This window comes from Pyricularia pennisetigena, chromosome 6 (assembly GCF_004337985.1).
Source record: "Pyricularia pennisetigena strain Br36 chromosome 6, whole genome shotgun sequence".
NCBI lineage: Eukaryota > Fungi > Ascomycota > Sordariomycetes > Magnaporthales > Pyriculariaceae > Pyricularia > Pyricularia pennisetigena.
In genome coordinates this window covers 5,979,712-6,005,764 of record NC_043744.1, presented here as the reverse complement: position 1 = coordinate 6,005,764, position 26,053 = coordinate 5,979,712, and the positions used below count along the sequence as shown (strand labels likewise).

At 54.0% G+C, this 26,053-nt stretch overlaps 8 protein-coding genes across 8 annotated transcripts; 3 read left to right on the top strand and 5 right to left on the bottom strand.

Annotated features, from left to right (window-relative positions):
- Positions 1-29: 29 nt before the first annotated feature.
- PpBr36_05498 (uncharacterized protein) lies at positions 30-4,794 on the bottom strand (the record flags this gene model as incomplete). Its single annotated transcript, XM_029892654.1, has 4 exons — positions 30-2,284; positions 3,166-4,127; positions 4,202-4,443; positions 4,513-4,794. The coding sequence occupies 4 exons, from the start codon at positions 4,792-4,794 to the stop codon at positions 30-32; spliced, it is 3,741 nt and encodes a 1,246-aa protein (XP_029749392.1).
- A 429-nt stretch (positions 4,795-5,223) lies between these two features.
- PpBr36_05497 (uncharacterized protein) lies at positions 5,224-8,777 on the bottom strand (the record flags this gene model as incomplete). The annotated part of the gene is made up of 4 exons (XM_029892653.1): positions 5,224-6,551; positions 6,601-6,722; positions 7,839-8,695; positions 8,745-8,777. The coding sequence occupies 4 exons, from the start codon at positions 8,775-8,777 to the stop codon at positions 5,224-5,226; spliced, it is 2,340 nt and encodes a 779-aa protein (XP_029749395.1).
- A 427-nt stretch (positions 8,778-9,204) lies between these two features.
- Positions 9,205-10,324, top strand: PpBr36_05496 (uncharacterized protein; the record flags this gene model as incomplete). The annotated part of the gene is made up of 3 exons (XM_029892652.1): positions 9,205-9,594; positions 9,656-9,896; positions 9,954-10,324. 3 exons carry the CDS (start codon positions 9,205-9,207, stop codon positions 10,322-10,324), a joined length of 1,002 nt encoding a protein of 333 aa, XP_029749394.1.
- Positions 10,325-11,206: 882 nt separating this feature from the next.
- On the top strand, positions 11,207-13,504 carry PpBr36_05495 (uncharacterized protein; the record flags this gene model as incomplete). The annotated part of the gene is made up of 1 exon (XM_029892651.1): positions 11,207-13,504. The coding sequence occupies one exon, from the start codon at positions 11,207-11,209 to the stop codon at positions 13,502-13,504; it is 2,298 nt and encodes a 765-aa protein (XP_029749397.1).
- A 460-nt stretch (positions 13,505-13,964) lies between these two features.
- Positions 13,965-16,286, bottom strand: PpBr36_05494 (uncharacterized protein; the record flags this gene model as incomplete). Its single annotated transcript, XM_029892650.1, has 1 exon — positions 13,965-16,286. One exon carries the CDS (start codon positions 16,284-16,286, stop codon positions 13,965-13,967), a length of 2,322 nt encoding a protein of 773 aa, XP_029749396.1.
- A 578-nt stretch (positions 16,287-16,864) lies between these two features.
- Positions 16,865-18,093, bottom strand: PpBr36_05493 (uncharacterized protein; the record flags this gene model as incomplete). Its single annotated transcript, XM_029892649.1, has 2 exons — positions 16,865-17,277; positions 17,307-18,093. 2 exons carry the CDS (start codon positions 18,091-18,093, stop codon positions 16,865-16,867), a joined length of 1,200 nt encoding a protein of 399 aa, XP_029749399.1.
- Positions 18,094-18,732: 639 nt separating this feature from the next.
- On the bottom strand, positions 18,733-20,991 carry PpBr36_05492 (uncharacterized protein; the record flags this gene model as incomplete). The annotated part of the gene is made up of 5 exons (XM_029892648.1): positions 18,733-19,661; positions 19,721-19,813; positions 19,899-19,998; positions 20,087-20,329; positions 20,434-20,991. 5 exons carry the CDS (start codon positions 20,989-20,991, stop codon positions 18,733-18,735), a joined length of 1,923 nt encoding a protein of 640 aa, XP_029749398.1.
- A 562-nt stretch (positions 20,992-21,553) lies between these two features.
- On the top strand, positions 21,554-25,552 carry PpBr36_05491 (uncharacterized protein; the record flags this gene model as incomplete). The annotated part of the gene is made up of 6 exons (XM_029892647.1): positions 21,554-22,862; positions 22,931-23,995; positions 24,049-24,273; positions 24,353-24,517; positions 24,582-24,737; positions 24,792-25,552. 6 exons carry the CDS (start codon positions 21,554-21,556, stop codon positions 25,550-25,552), a joined length of 3,681 nt encoding a protein of 1,226 aa, XP_029749401.1.
- Between the last annotated feature and the right edge of the window lie 501 nt (positions 25,553-26,053).

The following is a 26,053-nucleotide window of genomic DNA, read 5'->3' as shown; positions in this document are numbered from 1 at the left end:
GTCTTGTACATAATCACGAGATGCTGCAGTCAAGTGGCGGGCTGTCCACTTTCGGTCCCAGTAGAGAAGTCGCCCCCCAGCCATTCGGTCGAGTACCACGACTGTGAATCCATGCCAAACTGATCCATATTAAAGTCCAACCCATCAAAAGGCCCATCAAAGGCGTTGCTTGGATGTAGAGACGCGGCAGATGGCGATTTGGGCGCCTCATCGGCTGTCGCTGTCGCCGTCGGCGGGTCCAACTGGGCCGGTGTCGGCGGTTGCGTGCTGGCGGCCGCCTGAAAAGGTGTCGGCGCAACGGTAGTTTGTGGGAATGGAGTCGGCACACCGTTCGTTAGAGACGCTGCAATCGGTGACTGATATTGCACCGCGTTCATGCCTATCTGGTTGGTATTGTTATTCGATAGTATATTATGGGGGAGGAGAGGCGGGACGGGGTTTCGGGCTTGGCCTCCGATGGGGATCTCAGGCGAGTCGGGGATGCTAGGGGCCAAATCGCTGGGAATGCCGGTCGCCAGCAGCCTCTCGAGATCTGCACGGATTCCCATGGCCGCTGGTGCCGTAATGGTTTGCTTCAGCACCCGAAGACATACGTTTGCCATCTCTTGTACGCTCTCGGTGGTGATTCCAAACTCGACGCCGCTCGTGTGCAGACTCAGGTACAGCATCCGCGCGCACTGATACAAGCAGACGGGAAGGTCCATATCCGTGACGGGAACACCGTCCAGCGTCAACATGAGACTAAACATGTCCGCCATTGCCCTGGCGTGTTCAAAAATCTGGCGGCGACAGATGCCAGCAAACCCAGGATGGCTGGCCTCGATCCGTGCCATTATAGACTGCGGCAGAGCGTCGCGCGACACTCCAGAGTGCGCGGCTACGCGATACAGGTCAATGTGACACTGTTCCCACCATAGATGCGTCATGACAAAGACGCAAAGCCGTGGGGAGTAGGCTCGCAACCGCACGTTGGCCTCGGACCAATGGAACGAGACGGGCAGTCGGGCCGCAAAGGCGCCAAGTTGCGATTCGAGCTCGGCGAACCGTGCTGGAAGATTTGCTATTTGTTCCGGCGTGGGGCTCCCATGTATCATGTTCTTGGTGTATTGTAATATGCGGCTCCGCAGCAGACAGACGCGTATATGCAGAGCGAGAAAGCCAATGTCGTCGGTCATGGGTGGAATGACACCGTCGGGACCGGGAGCTGGCTGTTCCAGGGGTTCAGTGACCTCGGGAAGATCAAAATCAAAATTGCGTTCGTTGCAAGGGAGCTGGATTCGGATGTTTGAGGGCGCCTTGTTCTCCCAAAGGCCAAAATCTGGATGTCCAGCAGCGATGCCCGTATCGATCATGTACACGGCCCACATCAGCCGTCGGCGAGACTCCTGGGCGAGGAAGCAAAGGCGCGGGTTCTCGTGGTTGAGCCGGAGAGCAACTGCGAATCTCGAGGCAACGGCATGCAGCATGAACGCCGACGGGAACCTGCGCATCAACATCCGGTGTTTGATGATGAGCACCAGCGTCTGTAGCTTGAGTGTCGATGGCTTCTCCAACTCTGCAAGGACGGCAGTCTCGGCCTCGTCGATACACCTGGCACCAAAGTCGCGCGTGCCGGTCCCCAGATCAGTCAACAGTGAAGTGATGCCGATGAGCGCGAGCAGTAAGCCTCGATCTATAAGCCCAGCGTGATATCGTTGCATGAGAGAGGCGCGATGGAGAAAGGAAAATACGGGTATGTGATGAATGTGGCGGAAGAATTGTTCAAAAGCGCGTGGTGCGATCGACTCGAGTACTGCATCCTCGTCCTCCGTTGCTGCAGCCTGACCAAAGTTACTGGGACTGGTCACGCTGGTCACGTCGCGATCTGATGAATGGCTTCGGCTGTGGACAGAGACGCGATCGTCCCGACTCGGCCCATTGCCGCTATCAGGCCTATCTGGAGTGGTCGAGGTCGTGGGCCCCGTAGACTCGCCGACGATGACTGAAGACGGCCGTGCTCGTTTCCCCGGTTGATAAACACATTCAATGCCCCTCGCCCTGCATCGGTCGCACTTGGGGAGTGATCCGCTGCACCGGGCCTTGCGGGAGTGGCAATTGGCACAAGCCAATCGAACACGACGACGAGGCAAGGCTAGAGCCAAGGCCGACGACATGGCCGTCTCGCCCTCTGTAGATCCAGAGCCGGGGCCAGCATCATGGTAGGTGCAGCCGAAGCCGAGACGTTCACAATTGGTACAGACATCACGGCGGCCGTCGCACCGGACTTTTCGAGCACGGCACGTGTCTAGACGCCGATGCGGTCAGCTGCTGTAGGGGTATAGCTTATGACGTATGTGAGGGGGTTAGACAGTGAAGAAGAAATGAGACGTACTGCACGTGTTTGAAGTCCGTTTTGGTGGCCGTGCGACGGCAGCAGCCGGGGACGACGCGACGGGAGATGTCGCGTTCATGTGCTCCGAGTTCGGGCTGAATGTCGGTCAATGTGCTTGCCTTGCTTGATGACGCGACGGGGCTCATCAATGGCGTGCTGACGGGACGGAGGTTCAAAACTATATTGTTAATGACGGCGGTGGCGGTGATGTCGTGTGGGCCGTTCGAGGTCCGGGACCGGCGTGCAACAAACCCCAGACCCTTGCTGAAACTCAACCTCCTTTTACCACGAGAATAGGAGCGCATTGGAAGCTATGTGCTGGCCTGGCAATAGCATATTAACCGGACGACCAGTGCAGACTCTGATCCTGCCACTGCAGATGCCGCACGATACTGCTAAGCCTTGAGTCTAAGGTGGGGGATTTGACCTAGCTCGCAGTTGGCTGTACTGAGTTATGTAATCCGCATTAGCCTTTTACCCGATACCCGACCGACAACCGAGCCAATCATTATGGGTATTTAAATTGCCAAGGTGAGATACTCGGCATCATTTTAGCTTCCTTGCTAGATTTGCTTGTGAATTGCATCATCACTAATCAGGCCTTTGCTGGCCGACAAGTTGCGAGAAGATGTTTGGACTGCCTGGAATTTTGAGTTTGCGCCCACGGACTCTCCGGTGCCTTTGTCCACGTTGGCATGATATCTTGCAACTAGCTTGGTGAAGTCTTCAACGACCTAATGATCCAACTCAGTCCCAACTACCGGGAACTCGAGGATTGCTGGGCTGCCTCATACTATGCGAAACCATACCATCATCCAACCTCTCTCTCCCATTGCCAAAATCCTTACCCTTCAGCCGTCTAGGCGCCTGCTCAAACGCCTCCTGCCCATCATATCCGGTCGGGACCACACCAGTCGGCATCATCCTAGGCCCGTGGTTCATCCGTGCTGCCATTGTCGGCGCCGGCATTCTGCGCACGTCGGGCGACGTGGCACTTTGATGGGTGCGGGTCGGCATCGCCGGGGACGTTGACGGCGGCAACGGCGGATACAGCGGCCTCCCCTGTTGACCGGCGTACCTAGAGTCCCTGACCGGCTGGCTCCTCGGCATAGGTGCCGGCACTCGCAGCGATATTCTATCGTTCTGGTGCCGCCGCAGGACATCCCTCGATGGAGGTCGCCTCGCGTGCGAGTACGGCCTGTTAGACACGCTCGTGGCCGGAGTGATTGTAGGCGTGCTGCCCTCGGACGTAATGCCGGCTTCGCTCTTGAGCTCGCTCCACTGCGTCTTCCACCCCTGTGCTTGGACACCGACGTGAGCGGGCATTGGCTCTTGCGGCAAGATGACCTGTGGAACCGGCTTTCTGATCGGTGGGTTTGTGGCCCCTGGTATCAAAGGTTGTGGTTCTTTACCCTCGGGTATTGTAATTGGTATTGGTCTCGGCCCTAGAGGTGAGAAAACAGTTCTGCTCATTTGTTCCCCTGTTGGAGCCGGTTTCGCATGTTTTTTCTGCCTCTCAAAGGCGGCCTTTTGTATCCGTTCTTGCGCCGTCGGGTGCTGGGAGTAGTCGGCCTCCCTTACCGTCTTGGGCTTCTCGGACACCTCGGCCGAGCAGTGCCGCGAAACGCTCACAAAAGCCTCTTCGTCGAAGCCCACAGCGCTCAGACGGCAGGTTACATGCTCCGGTGTGATTCGGGGCAGCGTAAAAGGGGCTTCCGAGTATTCGATGACGAACGTGACGATGGCCATTGAGATACTGAATTTAGGGTTGCGAAGTCAGTTTTCAACAGCTCCCCCTCTTGTTTTGCGAGACTTCGAAATCGTACTCACAGTCCGAAGATACAAATCACAATGTCTACTTGGCCCGGCCGCGAATCGACATTCTTTTCGTCTACCTTGGCAAACGAAGCCGGCACCGCGATGATGGAGAGGACCCAAAACACCAACGCTATACGCGCCACAACCGTTGCCCACGACTGCAGCGGGTGCTGTAGCGCCCTCTGTCTATCAACAGGTAGGTTCCTCGTCGCCGCGACTAGATGCAGGGCAAGGTAGATGGGCGAGAGGCAACACTAGAGGCCACAAAAATCCAATCAGCGCATGAATCCCTTGACCAGGGCGCAAAAATGCAAAAAGCTCACCGCAGAGAACATGAGCGCCTGCGCCAGACACAACTCTGGCAGTCCCGCAAGCCCGCTCAGGACAACGCAGCTGACAACGATGCCCATGATGCCGAAAATCAGCAGAGCCAGCAGCGCGGCCACCATCAGCCGCGACATCCATGGGCGGTCTAGAAGTCGGGGGCGCGTCCGCGCAACCTCGCCGCCACCCAGCGAGCGTCGTGGTCTTGAACTCTTGGAGGAGCCGCTGCTGCTACTGCCGCCACTGTCTGTGTAGCTGCCTGGATATGATTTTGTAGGCATGGCTGTGTATCCACGGGTCGAGTAATTTGTCGGTGACAGATAGGGCTCGTAGAAGGTTTTTTTTGGAGTTTATGCAGAGTATGAACATGAAAAGGGATACTCGACTCCCTCTAGGAAGCACCCCCGTTGAGTTCATATTGCCCCTCCGCTGCAGGCGTCTTGGCTAGCCGACAGTCAAATACCACATTCCATCGATTGGCGGGTCATCACCGGTTTTGGCATGATCTGTGGCTGGTGTTGGATGTCTCAGCAAGTGTCGTTGGGTGATGGCCACCTGCGGGACGGGGTGCGGAATGCAGATTCAATCAGGGGAGCTCAAGGCTACCGGCAATGAAATGGTAGACAAGCATACTTCAAAGATACGTAGAAGGTAGACGAGGAATATAACATGTAAATAATGCCTAGACCATATGTTGCCAGAAACCAGATTCACAAATCGTCCTCTCCAACCCTGGCACCTTCCTTGCCTACCCAACCCTCACGCTGGTAGAAGCGAAACACGAGATCATAGTCGTCAAACTCGTGCACGATCCTGTCCAGCTGTCGGTATCCCGGCACGCTGTCAACCCTCAGCCTCTGGTCCGTTTTGCCTCCGCCGTTCTCGCCACGCTGACGGCCCTTGCCCTCGAACAGCGTCACGCTGAACCTTCCGGGCTTGAAGATGCCAACGACATGCTTGATGATATCAGCAGTCTCCCGTCCGTTCTGACCCCCAGGCACGTTTGTCTCAAACGACGCGTACGAGCAGTCGGGCTCCGGCGTCACATGCACCGTAAAGTAGTGCTCGTTACCGCCCTGGGCACCGGTCGCGTCAGGAGGTGCTGGCACCACACCGTTGGCCGAAAAGCCGCACGGCTCAAACATGTAGGCGTCGATGCGTGCTTCCGGGTATTTGGACTTGGGGTACACGTCCGACAGGCCGCAAGTGTCCGACACGACCGTGCCGAGGGCGTGACCTTCAGTGGTGAGGGCCTCCGAGACCAGTTGTTCATCGCTGGAAGCGCCCTTGTCCAGGGCAGCATGTGCATCCTCCCTCGCCTGCTGGGCGACTGCCGCCTGCTTGCACGCCAGGGCACTGGCTTGCTCGAGGTAGAACTGTTTGGCATTCTCAGGATCCAAGTCCGTCATGAGGACCTCAAGTGTCTCGTCGTCCTCGCGACTTCCCAAGGTCTGAAGACCCGTGGGAATGCGCATGAGGTCCCCGGCCGGCGGTGTCTGAGGGGGCGTGAGCGCAGTGGAGCCAGGGCTCGTCATGTAGAGGTACCAATGATCGCCGTTCATCTTGCCGACCATGTAGGCGCTGCCACCCTCGAACATGCTGTCGAGGTACTTGACCTCCTGCTTCCAGCTGCGGTGTGGGCCGCGCTGGCGGTCAGGGAAGAGGAAGTTCTTGCGGCTGTAAAAGACGCGGTAAGGCGTGGCGGCGGCCTTTTCATCCTCGACAGACGAAGCATTGTGGATCGGGAAACCGGCATCTACGGCGGCGATGCGCAAGAGTCGGGCGAGGCCCAGAAGCAGGGTCGTGGTTCCACAGGTCTTGAGGATGATCTTGTGCGGGAAGACAAACATGGACGACTCGGACAGGAGGTAGGCATCAACAACAGACGACTGCACGACCGAGAGGATCTTGCAGTTGACAATGTCAAGCATCTCAACCCAGTTGTCTGAAGGAACCGCCTTGAGGCCGTTTTCCTTGGTGCCCAATGGGAGGGCACTGGGAGAAGGGGCGAACCACACCTCGAGTAGTTTCTCGGGTCCTGCATGCACGTCAGAAATCGCTCATACTAAGACGAAGCTGCTACGTACCCTCGAATGCACCGCTGGAATCTAGGTCCTGTGCAACATCGTGGTTGATGGTGAGCTGAGGGGCGCTGGGCAAGCTGTAGCCCTGGGCCTCGTTGTTTCCAGTCTCGCAGCCCATGTTCGCTCTTGTCAAGACCTTCAGAAGTTCAGACGCTGAGACGTCCAGGCGCTTGGGTCCAAGAGGATTCTTCCGCGGGACACTGACTGCCACTCAGCAGAGACCTTGCGGTTCCGTCTGAGAGAGTAGGCCCACAGGACTGGTGTTGGGCTGCAGAGGATGGCAATGCCAATATACTGGTCGTGTAGGGAGTATTCTTGTCTAACGTCTCTTGTAGGGACGTTAGGGAGGTCGGCCGGGGAGGGGAAGGAATATCCTTAGCGAAGGAATGGTGGGCTTTGGTAACGAGACTACGAGTCTAGAGGTGGTCTTGGCTTTGGATCGAGCTGGCTCGTTAGGAAGTGGAGTTTGGCATCAAGGTAGGAGATATATAGATGGCAAAGTCGTGCAAGCTGTGGGCGGATTTGTCAGTTCAAAAGCCGCAAAGTCAGGACTTGGCCGGATGTGTAAGGGCAGAAGGGCAGAGGGCGCAATTCAAACCCAAGGCAGTCTGTCAAAATCCAGAATAAAACAACAGACCTTGTAAATCACCAATCCACTAGTCGCAGATGCTCGAAGCGTTGGTTGAGAACAATTGAACAGTCAGTTCTCAAACAATGGAAAGGTCAGAGAAAATTTTGTTTTGTTTGGATGGAAATTTTGCATGTGTGCCACCATGGATTAGGTGGGATCGCCGATGCCCAAGGTGGGCGCAGTGCATAATCGAACGCGACCGAATAAAGCCTCTGAGCGGTCAAAAACCCCGCAGCTACAGAATCCAGCGGCGGGCAGATTTAGCAGGCCACCTGCACCATCAATGACCTGCAGTAGCCGTTGTAAAAGCAACTCTAAACTCGTACCACGTACTCGTCTGGAGGCGTATTTCGCCCGTACCTTGAGCCCTCAACCTAAACTTGTGTGTCCAGGAACAGAGCTTCTTTCTAGCCCGTTCTTGTGGGGGTGCGCTAGGGTCCCTGGCCATTACGTAGTTGTGGGGCTTGAGGCAAACAGGCGCGACAAACTTGCGAGGCTTTTCTCCGGTTGGCTTGGTCGCCTCAAGAAGCTTGTTCCGTAATTTCCGGGTTTCAGTCTGAAATGTATAGGAGGCGTCGATTTCATGGGTGACCTTGACGCTAGAGCTCACCCACTCGATACGCTCTTGATGAGTTCGGCAGTGATGTTTCCGAATATAGGCGCTAGTATGCTGTCCGTGTACTTTTCAACCAGGAGTGCTGGATCCCTGGCCTCGCTTTCGGATGGTGCCTCCTCAGGGTCCGGTTTCGCGGGGGCTTGATACCTTGGACGCCGGCCCGTCTCGATGAGCTCGACAAAGACGGGATCGATAGGTATCCGTCCCAGAAACTTGACTCCAAAATCGCTGGCCATGACTTGTCCTCCTCCAGACATGAAGATGTTTGTCTTTTCCCCGCAGCAAGGACAGATATAACCGCTCATGTTTTCTATCACTCCCAGTACTGGTATGGCCGTCTTTTTGCAGAAGTTGAGCTCCTTGCGAACGTCGGCGGTCGCGACGGCCTGTGGCGTTGTGACCACGACGGCCCCGGCCAGCTGACCCGGGACCGTCTTTTGTAGCAGAGTCTCAGCCAGTGATATGTGCTCGTCACTGGTACCGGGTGGTGTGTCGACCAAGAGAAAGTCCAGTTCTCCCCATAGTACGTCCGACAGAAACTGGCGAACCATGGCCGTCTTCTTGGGACCCCGCCAGACAACCGCGTCGCCTCGATCGCGGAGGAGGAAGCCGAGGCTCATGACGCGTAAGGAGCCTATGTTTGCGGCGGGGTTCGATTCGTGAACCGGGACTGGGAGCCAACCACCAGGGGCTTGTGTCACTTTGGCCTGTTCGACCGAAAACATGCGGGGAATGTTGGGCCCCGTGAGGTCGACATCGAGAACACCGACGGAATGGCCGGCCAAGGAGAGGGAAAGGGCTAGTTGTGTGGTCACTGAAGACTTGCCAACTCCGCCTTTGCCGGAGAGGACCTAGTTGTTGTTAGTGGATGACTGACTGACTGGTGATTCAGATACCTACAAGTATTATGTGTTTGACTTTTGACAGGGACATTGCAAAGCGTGTCAATAACAAAATGGCCGTGAAGAGTAAACCAGCTCCTAGATATATCCAGTCCTCGAGATTCACGGCTTGATATAAAGGTTTTTGCATCAAATTGGGTCCGCATCTTGCCACGAACTCTGCGCAAACCACATTAATTTCTAAGCACCTTCCGCCGATCCCGGAACCCCGCCCAGCCTGACCCACCCCGCGAGGCGCCGGCGGAGCGCACAGACCCAGCGAACGTCCAACTAGCACTTTAGTTCTAGCTCCGCGTCGCGTGTTCGGCACGTCAGTTCACGCTCATCTGCTTGCATTGTCCCACGGAACGAATTACCTGCATCAATCGTGTCCCTCGGTTCGGCTGTACCGAATAGGACGACGCTTCGACAATGGTTACTTACTTCTAGACATATCGCTCTTATCGACCGCAATCATCATGCCTTTTGTCCCCATGAAATGCCCGCCCGTACATGTCAAAAGTCCATCCGGCAGCACGAGTGGGACGGAAGACAGCGACTCGGATTCGGATTCTGGTGGATCTGATAATGACGATATTCCAAACATTCTTGGTGGGGTTGGCATTACCGCCCCAGGCAACAAGCCGAGCGAGGACAATTCTGACCCGGATATAGTCGCCCAATTCCAGGACGACGACGGCGATTCGCAAGATCCGGAGAACGATAGTGTCGATGAGCCAGATTACTTGATCAAAAGCGACATTGCAGATCCAAATGAGATCAGCATCGATGTTGTGCGGGACATGCTTTCCCAGATGCCGGGTAAGTATGGCAAAAACGGGGCCACGGCGGCAATGCTTGAAATGCAGGTACGTGGTTGCTACGTAGCACGTATGAGACGATATAACTAACTCTGCTTCTCTACGTCAGCCCCAAAGACCATGCATCATCCACACCGTTTGGAAAAGTCGCAAGATTATCTGGGAACGACTAGATAACGTCGAAGCCATCATTATGCAAATTGTCGGTTCCCGAAACCCAATAGCCTGCAGGCGCTGCGTGGCCAACAAAGGCCCTTTTGTCGGGTGTTATTCTGTCCCAGGCATTCACAGTGGCGGATGTGGATGCTGCAAGTACAACGCACAGTCGGCAAAGTGCAGTTTATACAACGGTCGGTACAGACTCAGTTTTGTTTCTGTTGGACCCTTTCTAACATGTGTCTGAACAGGGTCGAAGCGCCAAAGGAGGCGAAAGTCACAACGGCCATCTAAAAAGCGAAAACACGACAACGAGGCGGCCAAAACTAAGGATGCCGGCCCTTCACATGCACCTGCTACGCAACCTCTAGCTATCCAGAACAGTAATCGAGCATCGCTGTCCTCACCGGCGTACCTTGTACAGCCTCAACCTCAACAGCGCATTCTTCAAGTTCCCATTCCTGCCGAGCTGGGCTGGGAAGATGCAATGACGCTTCGCCGTGCGTTGCAAGAGATGGGAGAGCAACTTGTGTTTTCTTCACACGGGAGCAAAGTGGTTCGCAAGGTCTTGCGGGAGTTCTCAGGAGCTTTGGAAGACTTTGCAAGCGAGGAGCAAGAGTGAACTTGAGTTTCATATGTTTCTTTACTCGGTCCTATAAATCCTGGTTTTCTGTTCTTTTTCTGTTCCCTAGACTGTTTTCTTTGCTTACATGAGGTTTGGGCTTCATTTTTGTCCTTGATTTTACTACAAGCCTCTTAAAGGTGGCTAGACGGTAGCGAGGCGCTTGGTACATACAACAATTGGTTGCTGTTTAACATACTACTTGGAGATAGCCTGGTTATTTTCTCGACTTTTAATTGCCGGGCCTGCTGAGGACCGGATACCATCGGATGAATGGGTACTCAGTACTCTGGATAGATTTATCATCGGATAGGTCTCAGCTTGGCAAATGACTTGCGATCAATCCAAAACGATTGCTATTTTTTTCCAGCAAGGTTTGCAATGAATCAAGTTGTTTACAACTTTGTAAAGTTGTGTTGGTACGCAGACTCCATTTATAGGGGCGTTAGCCGAAAGAATCGGCTTACATCCAGGTTTGGCCTGTCATGAGCGTAATATCCTGTAGATCTAGGCGTCCCACTCGACCCCTGACCGTTGAATCGTTTCACTGTGCGTGTTCACAACCTTAGTCTTGGCACCGTGCGACCGCTGTCCCTTCTGGAACATACCGCGGAACGAGCTAACGAAACGTTGAGCAACGGCACAATCTATTGATTGACAATCGCGGTGAACGCGTCTCGATACTCTTTTCCAGAGGAATCTACTGATTGAGCCAGGAGGCTTTATCGGGAGTCTCTTGGGGACTTGTGTACGCAGACACCTGTATCCGCCTCGCTCCATAACCGCACCAGCACCAATAGCAGCGAACGCAACGTCCACCCGAACGATACGACCGCCGATCGATGATGCGATAGCCTAAACATCCTCCAACACGCCGACGCGATGGAGGACCCTTGGGCCGCCTCTCCCTGGACGACGCCCGCCCCCGAGAACGACCGGGGCCCAGAGCCGCCACCTCGCGCATTCCTCACGTCCACGACCACCGACAGCTTACCAGGGTTGGAATTCACTTCGCCTTGGGGTGGCGATGATGATTCCAACTGGGCCTCGGGCTCGCTGAATGTCTGGGGGAATGGTGCGACAGACAACCCGCGGTCCCGGTCGCGCGAGAATAGTGTACAGAGCCTGGCGGGGTCGCGGCCACGGTCGAGGGACAATAGCGTCAGCGGCAGGGCGTGGCCGATAGCGTCTCCGGGGCTTGCGGCGAAGACGCTGTCGAGATCTAGCTCGAACTCTGTGTTGAGGCTTCCGGGGACGCAGTTGGACCCTTGGGCGTCAGATACGAGTCTGGAATTGCCTCCCAGCCCGCCCAAGGCCGCCGTATCACCTGGGTTTAGTGCAAAGTTCAACCCGCAGGATACCATCCCCGAGGCGTCCCCTGATCCTGATGAATTCAAAGAACTCGAGGTGGGAAGCCCGCAGTGGGGGAGGGATAAGGAACACAGCGTTGTTGAAATCAAGGATACGACGACAGAAGAGACGGACCGCCGAGCGCAAGATTCGCAAGAGGAAGCATCAGATCAAAATGGCAAAACCACACGGTCTCGCGCATCAACTTCATGTTCCGATGATAGCAGACAGGACACCAGGCCACAAGACTCGCCCATCACATCTATAGACGAAGACTCTAGACTCAAGCCCTTGCCACACAGCCCAATGCAGAGAAAGGTGTCGGCCAAAGTGTCGGACCTAGCCAAGATGTTTGACAGCGCCGGAAAATCGTCTCCGGCAACATCGATACCGCGGCCTATACCGTCGACGCGCAAGAACTTTAAGGAACTTGTCGAGGTGGCTCGGGTCAGCTCGACGACTACGGCCACCACGGTCGCAACTTCGATACCACGTCCACTACCTGCGACTAGGGCTAGCTTCCAGACGCTTGTTGAAGCTGCCAACATTAGCACGCAACCCGAGCTTCCCGCGACGTCGGTCCCGCGCCCACCGCCGCCCACCCGTACCAACTTTCAAGAGCTTATAGACAAGTTCGGCTCGGTACAGTACCAGCAAGAGTTGACGGACAAGTATGGTGATGTACAGTTTACGGCTGATCTCAAAGCCGTTGATGAGCTCTTTGAGAAGCTGGACCTTAGGGATTCCACTTTTGCAGATCCAGAAGATGCCGACGTCTCGGATCGAATCATCACAGACACATTTTCGTCAATTTCTGAACGGCGGGTATGGTATCGTGTCTCTCGGCAAGGGACCAAGCGACTGCATGATGCCGGCGGTGACGACTATTACCGAAGAGTAACTTGGCGCACGTCGGAAGTGCGGAACGACACGTTCAAAATTGTGCGGCGGTGGATGGAGGAAGATGCTTTCACGGGTGGTCGATCTCATCTCAGGGGCTACAGCGGGGGAGCGAACAAGGCAAAAGGTGCCGCCTTTGGCTGGGATTCGTCGGTCCCTGACGAGCCCGTGAACCTAGACGAGGTCTTTAAGAAGAAACGACAGAGTGCACCGCCGGCACCCAGAAAAGTTGACCAAACCCCTGCTCCTGCCATGGCGAGTTTTGGATGGAGCTCGACACCTAGTGCCGCACCATCGAACGGGTTCTCTTGGAGCACTTCGATGATGGACGCGGCAAAACCACCCGCACCGAACGGGGGTCCGCGGCCTGTGTCTATGTTTGCGACATCAAAGCCATTGGATCCTCCGAGTTTGGCCCCGGGTAATAAAGAGGAGGACGACGACTGGGGAGAGATGGTTACATCCCCTGGAGCCAACGGGAATACAATCGATCCTGCATTCTCCATGATCAAGAACTTGGACCCACGTGACAAGGCAAACGCGGACGTGAAGGCGCCAGCAGTCAAGAGTGCAACCCCCGTTTCCTCCGACGCGATTCAGCCAGCAAAACCACCCAAGACAGCATCAACACCGGCTGCATCGCAACCGAGTGACCAAGCGTCTACTGCGGTTAGCGACCCGTGGGATCTGTCCTTCTTTGGCGCTCCTGATCCTCCGGCGCCTGCGAGTACAGTTGGCAGTCTTCAACCTGTCCCCACCACCGGGATTAAAGATTCCACCCCTCGCTCGCACTCGCCGTTACCTGCCGACTCGAAACCAAGGAAGATGGTTTCCTTTGAGGGAATGCAAGATCCAGCCGACGACGCTTACGAAGATGAAGTCCGTCGCGTGGTGCGGAACTTGCCAGACCTGACGTACATGCTTGGATGAGCGCGATTCCGTCAGATCTTTTGTACCTGAAGTATTTGTCTCATTTTTTTTTCTTTTTAATTCGATTGTACATTTGTAATTCCTTCTGGTTTTTGTCGTTGATTCTCTTGGCACTTTGGATACTTGAGGTCTCTTTGTCCGGTGCACATGGGCGCTTTGGTGGTTTGCTTTGTGGTGGGTCGGTGTAAACTATTGAATTATAAAATGTATATGATTTTCACTTGCAACATACTCTTTCTGTTCCTAGCCAGCCATGCTCGTCCCACGCTTGTTTACATGCCCTCTATCCTGATACAAGAGGTCCCTCAGGCTGTCGAGCCTGCTCTATTATTGTTATCCCGCAACGACCTGAAGCCGACCACAACCTCTGCAGAGAACAGTGGAGCGCCCAGTCTGGAGAAGCTCAACCGATAATCTTACAGACAACATGGCTACAATATATACAACATTTTACAAGGGCTTAAATTCGCCCCAAGACATCACCCAGTGGCTGCCATGTCGCAGGCGCCTTCTTAATCCCCGCCGCCCGGACCACCTCCTTGCCATACCGAGCCTCGATCTCCTTCATCCCATTTATGCTGAATTTTTTACTGCCGGGGAATCTCTCCAACCTACTCAAAGTCTCGTCCAACGTTTCCGGCAACGAAAGGCCGCCGACGAAGCTAGACCCGAGGCCCCTCTGGATCTTCAGATCTTGCTTCTCAGGGGGGATGAGCCAGCGATTCTCGGGAAATACGAGCCGGGCCTCCTGGCGAGACAGCGGGGCTTCATGTCCGACTCGCCAGTGCCGGTCCGGCGTGAGGACTCGCCGGTAAACGGCTGCACACTGCATGTAGTTGAGCCCATACAGGATGTTCTTGGCGATGCTGGCGCCTGACCCCTTGACGATGGCGATCGTGGCGGAGGGGTTGGCCATCATCTCGCCCTCCACGTATCGAGCGCTATGATCCGTAAGCCTTGCGTCCAGCTGCCGTCCGCAAGAGCTTTCACGCAGCACGCGCAGCAGCCAGGCGCAGTAGTGTTTATAAGCGGCTTCCAAGTCCGAATCGTGGGGGCGCTGCTGGTCTATCGAGTCGACCTCGGGCACGGCCAGGTCCGGCCAGATCAGTTCGGACTCGGCGACGCGTTCCTTCTCGGGAACGGGCTCCATCTTTGGAAAGGAACTGTTGCTAGGGATGACTGCTCTATGATCCAGAGTGTCGAGCTTGAGATTTGAGATGGTGGTCATGTCGATTGGGCGAGTGTGCCATGCCTCCATGTTCTTGTCAACGCCGAGCCATGGCCGCCCTTGTGCGAGTGCAGATAATATCTTCAGAACTCTCACCATATCGTCTGTCTGAGACACGGTTCTGTCGCGACGCCTAAGTTTTTCAAGCTTGGGGATTTTACTCGACTCGCTGTCAAAAACTTGGCCCAATTCAGTGAGCGGGCTATCGGCTGTCAACGTGCTACCTTTGTATCTCAAAGGCGACGTTGGCTTCAAGCCACTGTCGAAATGTGACTGGGCTCTCCAACCCAATGCAGAATCCTCAAGATGGTCTACTGTCCAAGCGGGGGCTCTTGGGACCGAGGAATTATCCATCGTGTTCAGGGTTGCCTCCTTGACTTTTACCTCTGGTGCGGAACCCTTGGGCACAGTTGTGGCCTTCTCGCTCAGCAGGCCAGCAAGCTCTTCCACCCAATGACTTGCGAGCGAGGCTGGGGTATACGGCACGTCCCCAATTTCGGCCAGGCTTATCATTTCGTGGTCCGCATTGTTGACCTCTTTGGGCAGAGGCCCAACCTGCAGGCCGACACCAAATGAAGTGACCTTGTTGGCCCCCAGGATGGGCCGTACGGTGGCGATCCGACGCGCTGCAAACCACGTATCGTCATCCACCCAAACGCCCGTTTCACTGGGCTTGACAAAGGCATCGCGACGGAAACATTTTTTGATTGTCCTGATGGTGGCTTCTGCCAAGAGATCGTGTAGACCACGATCAGAGGCGAACTTGGCCCCTAGAGGTAACTGCACATTATCTTTCAGGTCCATTACGGGCCAGAGCATCAGCGTCGCAGGCCCGAAAAAGGCAGGATTCCAGTCCTTGGGCTGTAACCTATGTTTTGCCGCTAGGTCCGTCACCAAAGGCACGCTGGGTGATGCGTCTTCGGCCCCGTCCAAGAACCCCCGCGTGCTCTTTGTGAAGTCTTGTAAGGTTTGGAGAAATCGAGCGAGCTCCTCTGGTCCGCTAGGTGGCATGGACAGCGATTCTGGCTCTCGAGTATCCATGTTGGCCTGCCTCCACTTGTCGCAGCTGTCTAGCAGGGATTCGATCACTTTCCGCAGCTGATCCCACGTGAAAAAGTCCGGGAGCATAATGCCAAGCGAACGAGCACTGTGTGCGACATCATGAGAAAACATCAGCTTGGAAAATGTAGCAGCAAGCTGCTGCGCTTTCTGACCGCCATCGGCATCCCTAGCCAACCCCGGCACATCAAACGCAGGCTGCGGCATGAAGGAAATGACAGTCGGTGGCGGTCCAACATGTTTTAGTAGGTGCTCGATATGTGACGGGCTCGAGGTGTTTGGGACATTGACCGCAAGCAATTTCTTGATCCAGCCTCTCTTTTGCAACTCGGCGTTATTTTTCTTGCCGATTGGCAAGGCTAGGAGAATCTTGAGTTGCCTGTCATTCATGGCCTGCTGAGTCCGCGATTGCAGCCAGCAGGCCATCTGCAGCGGCGTGTGTTGGGTGGTCGAGCATGGTATCGGAATGTGTCGCAGCCGCAGCGGGAGTGGCATGTTCGAACTGCATGTACAACAGCAGATCGCATGTCGGGACCTGATGGAGGATGATTGATGGGCAACTAAAGGCTGATGATTGAAGTCACGTGCATCTACACCGGGGGTGAAGAGCTCCACTTGGACCAGTTGTTTCAAAGTCACGTGGCCAGCCAGGACGTATCACTAGTTTCCAAGCTGGAGTCGCACTCCTACGCCTGCGAGATCGTGACGACCTCATGGCGCTGGACTCCTACCCTGCTGGAGCCTAGGTATTCGGTCTGTAATAAAAGTACCCGTCGCTTAATGGCCGAGTGCTCCGGCGCAACAGGACCAAGCCTGCGCTGTTCATCCACCTGTGAGAAAAAAAAAAAAAAACACTTTCTGCCGAACCTGCAGGCGCGTCAAAAATTATTTCCACACCGCTGCATGGGGTTGAGATACCTTGTGTATTGCAAGGAAACAGTCAGGCCATCTTGGCAGCTGAACCTTGCCCTGTCTCCAACCTATGCCTTGTCTACTTTTAGCCATCCGCAACGGCTTTTAAGCCTGACTGCGAGGGTTTAAAAGGACGTCGGGTACTATATCCTTTGTCTTGATCACACATTTTCATTCGCGTCCGAGCGGTTAGGACTTGCATACCTCCCCTCGCCATCCGTGTCCCCCACAAGCGGTGCTTCCGTCCTTCTATCCATCCGCCTCCGCCACGGCCTGTACACAACAACGGAGCCAATACCGATGACGAGAAAAAGCCCGCATATACTTCCTCCTATAATGTCAAAGTTGTCGCTAATTGCTCCCACGCCGTCCCAGAAGCCGCCTTGGGGATCGGCCACATTCTGGACCAGAGACAAGACCTGGATCACGCCGATGAACGCGGATATGAAGACGGTGATTCCGGTGAGCACGATGGAGTAGTACAGGATGGCGACCTGGTCCCGGGCAAAGGCTTTGGAGGAGTAGAGGCCCATCATTAGGGCGCCGTCCGAGGTGTCGACCAAGCACATGCCAGCTGGTAATTGTCAACACAAAATCACTCACAGGGGTTGAGAGACGACCACTTGCCTGTGAAGAGTATGGGAAAGATCAGAATCAGCCACAGACTGGTGCCGGCGGCACCTTGCAGGCTCGTGATGCCGAGAATCGCGATTTCGGAGCTCGTGTCGAAGCCAAGGCCAAACAGGACGCCAAGCGGGAACATCTTCCACGGCCGATCGATCACGTTAAACAGCCTCCGGAAAACCCTAGACAAAAACCCCGTTCCGTCCAAGCCCAAACCAGCTGCCGCTCCAGCATCCACATCTGGGTCGTCGTCCTGGTCCAGAACCCTCGGCCGGCCTTGCTCGGCCAAAACCTCGCGCAGGCGACAGACGAGGCGGTAGAGCACCCACCCGTTGCCCGCGCTCAGGATCAGCAGGAACGCGGCGCTGACGCTGGTGCCGATGATGTTACCCACGCGGGTAAAGTCGTCGAAGCGATCGCGCAGGGCGCCGCTGGTGGCGGCGACGACGATGCACGTGATCACAACGATGGTGGAGTGGCCGAGCGAGAAGAAGGTGCCGACGGTGACGGGCCGCTGACCCGAGGCGATGAGGCGACGGGTCATGAGGTCGATGGCCGAGATGTGGTCGGCATCGAGGGCGTGGCGGAGCCCCAGCGCGTATGAGAGCGCCGCCGGGGCGATCAAGGACGGGTTGAAGTGGAGAATGATACCGGCAGCGATCCAGACCAGGACGTTGATAGATATGAGTAGGAGAATAATCCTGATAGATGCCGGAGGGGCCGATTTGAGAAACCCCGGGAGCGAGTTGAAGTTGAAGCGCGCCATGGTATTGGCTCACCGACCTGCTCGCCGGTCCGCTTGGTAAAGGATGGAGGACAGATCCTTTGCTGCCAAATAGCTTGGCAAGAGATGGAAAGGATTTATAGTTCAATGGGGGGCTATGAGTTGTATCGCCTTTGGTTGCATTTTAGGCGGTCCCCGCAGACGAACCCCGCACTACCACGCTTTAAGATAAGCCTAAATAGTGAGTTCACGATACGGTGAGCAGAAACGTCACGTGTGGTTTGTTAGCAGTAGTTGTAGACCAGGCTCTGGGGCTCAGGGAAGGGGGCGATGATGTCCCAGGCACATTCGATTAGCATTCAGATGCGCTGGAAGAAAGCTGCCTGTAAAAGGGCGCTCCTAATACTCTGGGGTCACCTGTTGATTCACGCCTTATTACTAGTACTAGCGCTGTGTTTGGCCCTACAGCAACGAAAGTGCAATGTAAACATTGTAAAGATGACGCCGAACTTCCCAGGTGATCATAACAAATCTTGAAATTTTATGCATTCATTCGAAGGAAATGAAAAATGCTCGCGAAATTCTATAGCTCAAGGTTTGGCCAATGTTTGCTTCAAGTAGTCTACATTGTCCCTATGTTTTAGTTATACCCATTTAACCCTAGTTCACTGCCGGAGGCGTTTATACACTGGAACTGAAACTGCTTTCCTCCTTTAGCCTCCTCTCCACCCTCATCTGACTGGGATCTTCAATGTGCTCAGCCATGGTTGCCATTGACAAGATCTGCTCATCGACAAACAGCCGGCGGACCACCTCCGTTTTTATCGGGCTGGCAATCAAAACTTTGAAAACGGGCATGCTGGCGTCATGTAGCCGCTCTGCAGACAGCTTTACTAACATGGGGATCACGTCTCCCAGGTCCCGCAGGAACTCGTCCCGCTCGTAGAAGACGACGCTGTCAATGATGCAGAACACACATAGGCTTGGATCAATCCCGCGGAACAGGAAATCAAACAGTTTGAATAGTTCTTTGACGTCGCCGGCCTTGATCAACTCCAAGTTTTGGTCGACTTTATATTGAGGATCAAAGTTGTACTGGCTCAAGAGCTGGCATATAAATGTCTGGATCATGGCACGGCCGCCGGCGTGCGAGTCCGGCTCCAGATGCTGACCACAGAAGAAGTTGAGCGATATGTGCCGGGGATGCTCCGCAATGTGCCTGATCAAGGTTGCGCAGAAATGAGTCGTTCCGGACATGGGCCTCGGGTCAAAGTTTCCATGAACCAGCAGCTGTGATGAGGCCGCCGAGGTAAGCCAGCGTCTGAACTCGGTAGTGTTGATGATGTGTTCGGCCTTGGCTTGCTGCTCTTTGGGTATCAGATCGTTTCGTCTCTCTTCTATCGCGTGCAGATCGATGGCTGACCAGTTTGGTATGTTCATCAAGCCAAGCAGCTGCTCAGATGTGACCAACGCCCCGCTCGTTGAAACTGCTGGCCAACGTATCGGTGGAGGCGGCGTCGAAGTGGGTGGGGCCATTGACGTGATGAATTGAGAAAGATGATGCTGTACCATGTTGAACATGGCGGCATTCTCAGCGGTTTGCTTGCGCGCTAGTCCAGAGACGATGTGAGCGTCGAGTATGCAATAGTACGGCGCTTAGAGGACATACCCAAGTTGTCATGTAGCTCCTGAAACAGAGTCAAGATCATTGTCCGTTCACTGTGGACGGTCTGGAGTATCCGCTTCTCAGATTGGTGGGTTGCTACGTGAGTGTTCAAAGGGCCAGGTCAGCAGCCTTTAGCAGTCTGGCAGCCATTGGCTGTGTGTACTCTAGTCTGCAAACTGACCCTGTACGACTCTCTTCACAATGTTGCTTGACATGTACTTGTCGGAATTGTTGGCCTCTGTAGTTAAGGCCTCGCTGTGGGTCTTGACTGCCTCCAAGCTCTGGGTGATCTTTTGTTGATATTCCTCGAGATTCAAAGTAGCCGAGACAAACCTCTTGACTGCGTGTGATGCTACCCTGTCAGAAAACTTTACAAGGCGAAGAGGATGCAGAGCGCGTACAGGTAGACTTGACAAAAAAGCCAATCACACACTCGACCGCGTGGAACGTCACTGCTATAAGCTCGACAGATGCCCGTTTGATGTTCTCGTCTCCGGGATATATCTTGAGGAAAAGCTCGATTTGTGAGAACATGGGTTCGATACCGTCGAATGCGCCAGACATGGCCTGGCGAACCTGGGCGGCTTGCTTGGCGGCCTGGAAATATGTTATCTTGGTATTAAAGGAACGAGAATATGCTAGTATGTAGCAGAAGAGATACACAAAGGTCAAAAATCAAGGCGGGGATTGCTTGCCTCTAAAAGAACCTGCACAACCCCCAAGACGGGTGTCACCATGTCGATATCAGGCAAAGCCTTGGCCACTCCAATAAGCGGCTGAACGTTGTCGCCGGATTTTCTGTAAATCTTCCTAAAGCCTCCCTTGAAGCCCTTTGTTTGATAGTACTGTACTTTTGCCGCTTCGAGCTGATCAAACACCTCTGTCCAACTCTTGCGGTCCCGGATCCGATACTTTGCAACCGCATCCGGCTCAACTGGATGCATCATTTGAAATCGATCCATGGCTGTGGGGAATAGGTCCTCCCAAAAGTCGAGGGCTGCTGTTGGCTGTGGAAGTGGTCTTGGGGTAAAGTCATACTCGGACGGTAGTGGCGCAGCCGTGCCGACCTGTGCCTCAACGTCTGGGGAAACTTGAGGTTCCAAAAAGTTGGACGTCTGGCATATGACATACTGCTTGAGTCTTGGATCGTAACGTGACGGTGGGTTGCTGAATGCGGGGTGGTACTCGTCGATGTGGTTGTCGATAAAGTCGACAGCTGGGGGCTGGACGTTGGATGTGGGAACAAAGTCCCTGGGATCCCTGTTGGCCTCCATATGTCTGGCGTAAAAAGTCGAGCATGGATAAGTGATGATGATGGACAGGTAGACCTTTATGAAATGGCGAGGAAAAGCTGCCAAATGTTCCAAATGCCTTTCAAGGTAGGATGGTGACAGTAGGGATGTGATTCAGAATTACTTGGCGAAAAGGATTGACAACAGACTTGCCGGCACAAACAGTCAGATTCAGTGCGGTTTCGGAAACAGGATAACCTTTCTTGCCTAAATGGCCAAAATATTGGTCTAGTCTCATGCAGTCAGCGGCTGTTGCATGGGGGGTGCAGAAATCCCCAACCTTTTGACCAATGACTGCGACTGTTTGCTGTCTGAATCCCGCAGTTGCTCGGTAGGCGCTTGAAGACCCTGTCCATAATATTAGGGTGCAGCGGATACGAGCAGTTTTCAGGGAGAAATGTGCAGCTCAACTCGCCGGCCCGCTGGTCTGACCAATGCTTATCTTGTCGCTGTTCCCCCGCATCGTCCTTGATCTTGGATACTAAATTCTGATACAAGCATCCCTCACCAGCTCGCCTCTTGTTCCAAAGCAAAAGTCCTCACCATGGCAGCTGTGCCCGGTTCTGATGTTGTGGTTGGCGAACCGTCCCTGGCGCCCGAGAGACCAGACACAGTCCGAGAAAAGACTTCTCAGCAAGGCGAAGCCCAGACTAGGGACAACTTTCAACGTGCTAGCGTTCAAGATGCCCAAGAACCCGTCGCGAAGCAGACAGGCTCGGCAGCATTGATGGAAGAGATCCATATGCTTCGAGAGCAGCTCTTCAAGCTCGGCGACCGCGTGGCTGATCAGATGGGGCATGAAATCAATGATGATCCAGAGACGGATGCGACGCAGGATTCTGAGCTTGTAAAAGATGACAGTAAAAGAAGCCGACGACGCCGCAAAGCTACAAAGTGGGTCGGGAAGAGGGAGACTCGTGCTGCCGAGCTTCAGAAGACGGATCGAACGCGTGGAGAAATGCCTTATCTGGTTTTCATCCAAGATGATGGAACTAACGACTTTGACGCATCCCTCAAACCCAAGACAGGTCGGGAAGAAGACATCTATTGGGATCTAGCTTATGCAGATCGCGGCTTCGGACCCTCCAGGATCTCAACCACCACACGCCGCGTATTACCCATGACTTCTCTACGGAAACAACACTCTCGCAAACTTGGGCCGCCCACGCAATGGGATACATCTGACAGCGATCAATGGGACAGCGACGACACGACCAGGACGAAGGACTTTGACTACTTTCGGGCTAGGCTCAGGGGAGACTTTGAATGGGAGATTGAGCGCTTGATGGCACAAAAGGAAAGATACGAGAGGAACAAGAAGAAGAAAAATGAACTGGCCATGAAAGGGAAACACGCAAAGACTTCAAAGCCGCGAGAGTCCGAACAACACGCATTGCTCACAGTCTTTCAATCCACGTGGCCCGGCTTCGATGCCATGTGGGATCAACCACTTGAGAATGCATTTGCTATCGATGTCCTGATTGGCGAGCCTCAGATCACATTACCCAGTTATTTTGATAAAGGGTTCCTGTCGACCAGCAGACGCCGGAAACATACAATGAAGAAGGAGCCGGAAGCGCACTCGGGCTCTAGCTTGCCCGAAAGAATCAGGATCCATTCGAAACAAATCATCAAAACACTGTCAGTCATATGTGGCGAGAAACTGAACCCAGAAGATGATGACGGCCCGGTCGTCCTTCTCCGCCCATTCCGACTTCTTACAGCCTATGCTACCGACATAAGAGAATGGCATTCCAACTTGAGCCATGCTACAGAGGCTTCCACGGTGGCCGCGACGACAACCGGCCTTACAAAGGAACCTGAGACAGCAGGCCAACAAACTACCCATGGAGGTCAGCTCTATTATACGCTGATTACTCACTCTTTCCTGTACTGACTAATATGTGGCCCGGACATCCAGATAATGGACAGCCTATCTCAAACAATAATGTCAAGCCGGCAGATGTTTCGTCGGACGAGAAGAAAGAGACCGACCCAGCAGCAGAGATTGACCCCCTGGGATACAGCAGGTCCAAGAAGGCAGCCGCACACCTTGAATGTCTCATCGAGTTCATGGACGATTATATTGTCAAGAGACAGACGTATCTTAACAGTTCAAGCTGCAGTAAAGTCTTCTTTTCTGATCTATGGCACCTCTACAAGCCGGGCGACTTTGTCATTTCTGCAGAAACCAAGCAAATTTTCCAGGTCTTTCGCGTGGACCTTGCACCTCATCGCGCCGAAGGCCCTTGGGCTGCTTATTTTCAGAAACCAAACGACGGCGAAAGTGACGAGGAGAAGATGGCAGATAACTTCATCACCATTGGCTGCGTACATATCGACTTTGATGGTTATCAGCTCGGACCAGTGATAAACCAAATCACCATCGACAGCTTCAATGGCGAGAAGCCTGTTACCTCTTTGGCCGTATATCCCCTTCGGCTTCATCACCAAAAAGATGTGGAGACCAGATCTACTATGTCCGAGCAGAGTGAGCAAGCCGCCGAGAATCATTTGGAAAAGCTACGAGAGAGGTTGATCCAAAGAGGTCGACTTTTCGTCGATGTCGCCGGTATCAAACACAAATACTACGCCGGACTCACCGTTAGAACGATGGAAGAGATAGAAAGCCAGGTGATGATCGATTTCCAGGAGGCCTTTGCAGTGGAGAAGAACAAACATTGGACTCCGAAAATTACTCGACTAGCAGGCCAGCCGGAACCGCGCGATGATCGCGAATGTCGTGCGGAATGCTGTGTCAGAGAAACCGTTTTCAATGACAGCTTTATCGATTACTCACGCTATCGTGATTTCATACAGCGCCTAATGCCAGGGGTTGAAGGGAACCAAGTCGCCCTTCCCTCAGTAGCCGTGTTCCCCAGGTGGTTCAAGGACATGGCCGCAAACAAAGATAGTCTCACTGACGACGAGCTTCTCATAATGTCATATGAGGTTCCAGGATTTGTTCTCAGAGATCGCACATGGGGTGAGTCATCGCAAATGTATGCACCAAGAATGTAACCGCTAATCAGTTTACAGCCTGGCTCGATCTGGAATATCTGAGCGATGTTGTCAGTTCTGTCGAGGGCGGCAAGGCCTATCCCACATCTAGTGACGACGACGAAGAAGACCATGGCGCCTTTGGCCAGCTTGTGCTTCCTGATGGTCACAAGAACATGGTTCTTTCTCTTGTATCTCAGCACTTTCGAAACAAGCACAAGGCTCAGGGGAAGGACGAGCAGACTGACATTGTCAGAGGCAAGGGTGAGCTTCTGTCGATGTGACTTTGTACTGGAGACGCGCTTTATTGAGCCAAGCTGCTAATGCTAATACAACCATGCAGGAAAGGGCTTGATCATCCTGCTTCACGGCGCTCCTGGTGTAGGAAAGACCACGACGGCAGGTAGGTGGACGAGACCTTTGGCTGAGCTATCAGACTCAGATACTAACTCGTCTACAGAGGGTGTTGCGGACAGATTCAAAAAGCCGCTTTTCCAAATGACGTGTGGTAAGGTCTATCACTCTCCCGTCATCCAAGTCCACAACTCCCTGACACGCACATTTCTCCACAGGTGACCTTGGCTCCACTGCTTCTGAGGTCGAAAGGGGCCTGCAAACCAACTTTTCACTCGCCAACAAATGGGATTGTGTCCTCCTACTCGATGAGGCAGACGTTTTTTTGGCCGAGCGAAGACGTACCGACTTTCACAGAAATGGCCTTGTCGCAGGTTAGTCCGACAGCGTCAGTCAAGTTGAGTCGCTGGGTATTAACAAGACTTTAGTGTTTCTGCGAGTGCTCGAATATTATGCCGGAATCCTCTTTCTCACAACAAATCGCATCGGAGATTTCGACGAAGCCTTTGCCTCACGAATCCACATGAGTCTATACTACCCGCAATTGACCGAAATCTCGACCATCAAAGTTTTCAAGCTCAACCTCCGTTTGATCAAAAATCGTTACGCCGCTCGGAACCGCAAGATCAAGATCGACGAGGACGAGATCCTTCAAACGGCGGGAGCTCACTGGCGAAGCGAACCAGAGGCACGCTGGAACGGCAGGCAAATCAGAAACGCGTGTCAGACGGCGCTGGCGCTGGCCGAGTACGAAGCCCAACCCGAAGGGGCCAAGTTCGACCTCAACGTCGACAACGAGGACCGCAGGGTTCATCTGACGGTCGCTTATCTCAACAAGGTGACGCAGGCTTACCTGGACTTTATGAAGTATCTGAAAGCCGTGCATGGGACGGACGCAGAGAGGCGGGCGAGGGAGAGCGGGCTGAGGGCGATTGAGAGCATGGCTGCGGCTTTTGCAAACAAAGAGGCTGTAAACGTGAGCAGGGGCGATGGTCTGGCGGCTTGGAATCTTGCGGGGGGTTCACAGCAGAGGTCTGCATCGCCTGGAAACCCAGCGCACCACCAGGGCTGGTCCAGTGTTTCTGGATATGGTCAGGCGGCGTACGCCCACGATCCACGAAGTTCTGGAGCACGCAATTATGAGCGCGGGTATCAGACGCAGCCAGTGGTGTATCCACAGGAGCAATAGGGAACGGGAGTTGTGACGAGCCATTATGAATTGCCACAAGACGTCCAAGGTACAACGGAGGGCCGAGACCAAACTTGGTACCATTGGTGCGCATGTTTATGACAGAGATTACCAAACTGCCGGCACAACAGCTGTTTGAATTGTCAGTGAAATAGACGAGACCCTTGAAGGTGTTGGCCGATAATCATGTTGTGTAACAGCTTGGTCTAGACACTCTAGCACGTGCAAGGCAGTGTTTTGAAAGCTATATACACATATGAAATATAAGTTTGGCCACCATGGTTGGGGGATTCGGTTTGCTTTGGGCAACTTTGTATATAAACCCATAAATTATAATCGCCGATTGGGCAAACCTGGTTAGCAAAAATTGCCCAATATGATGGTTTACTTGAATAGGAAATAGAAGCTTTGTGATGTGGGGCGTAGCTAGGATGGAACGTGGGCAATTTCTTGGGCTGGTCTTGCTCTTAACCATAGAACGGCCGGTGACAAACAGATAGG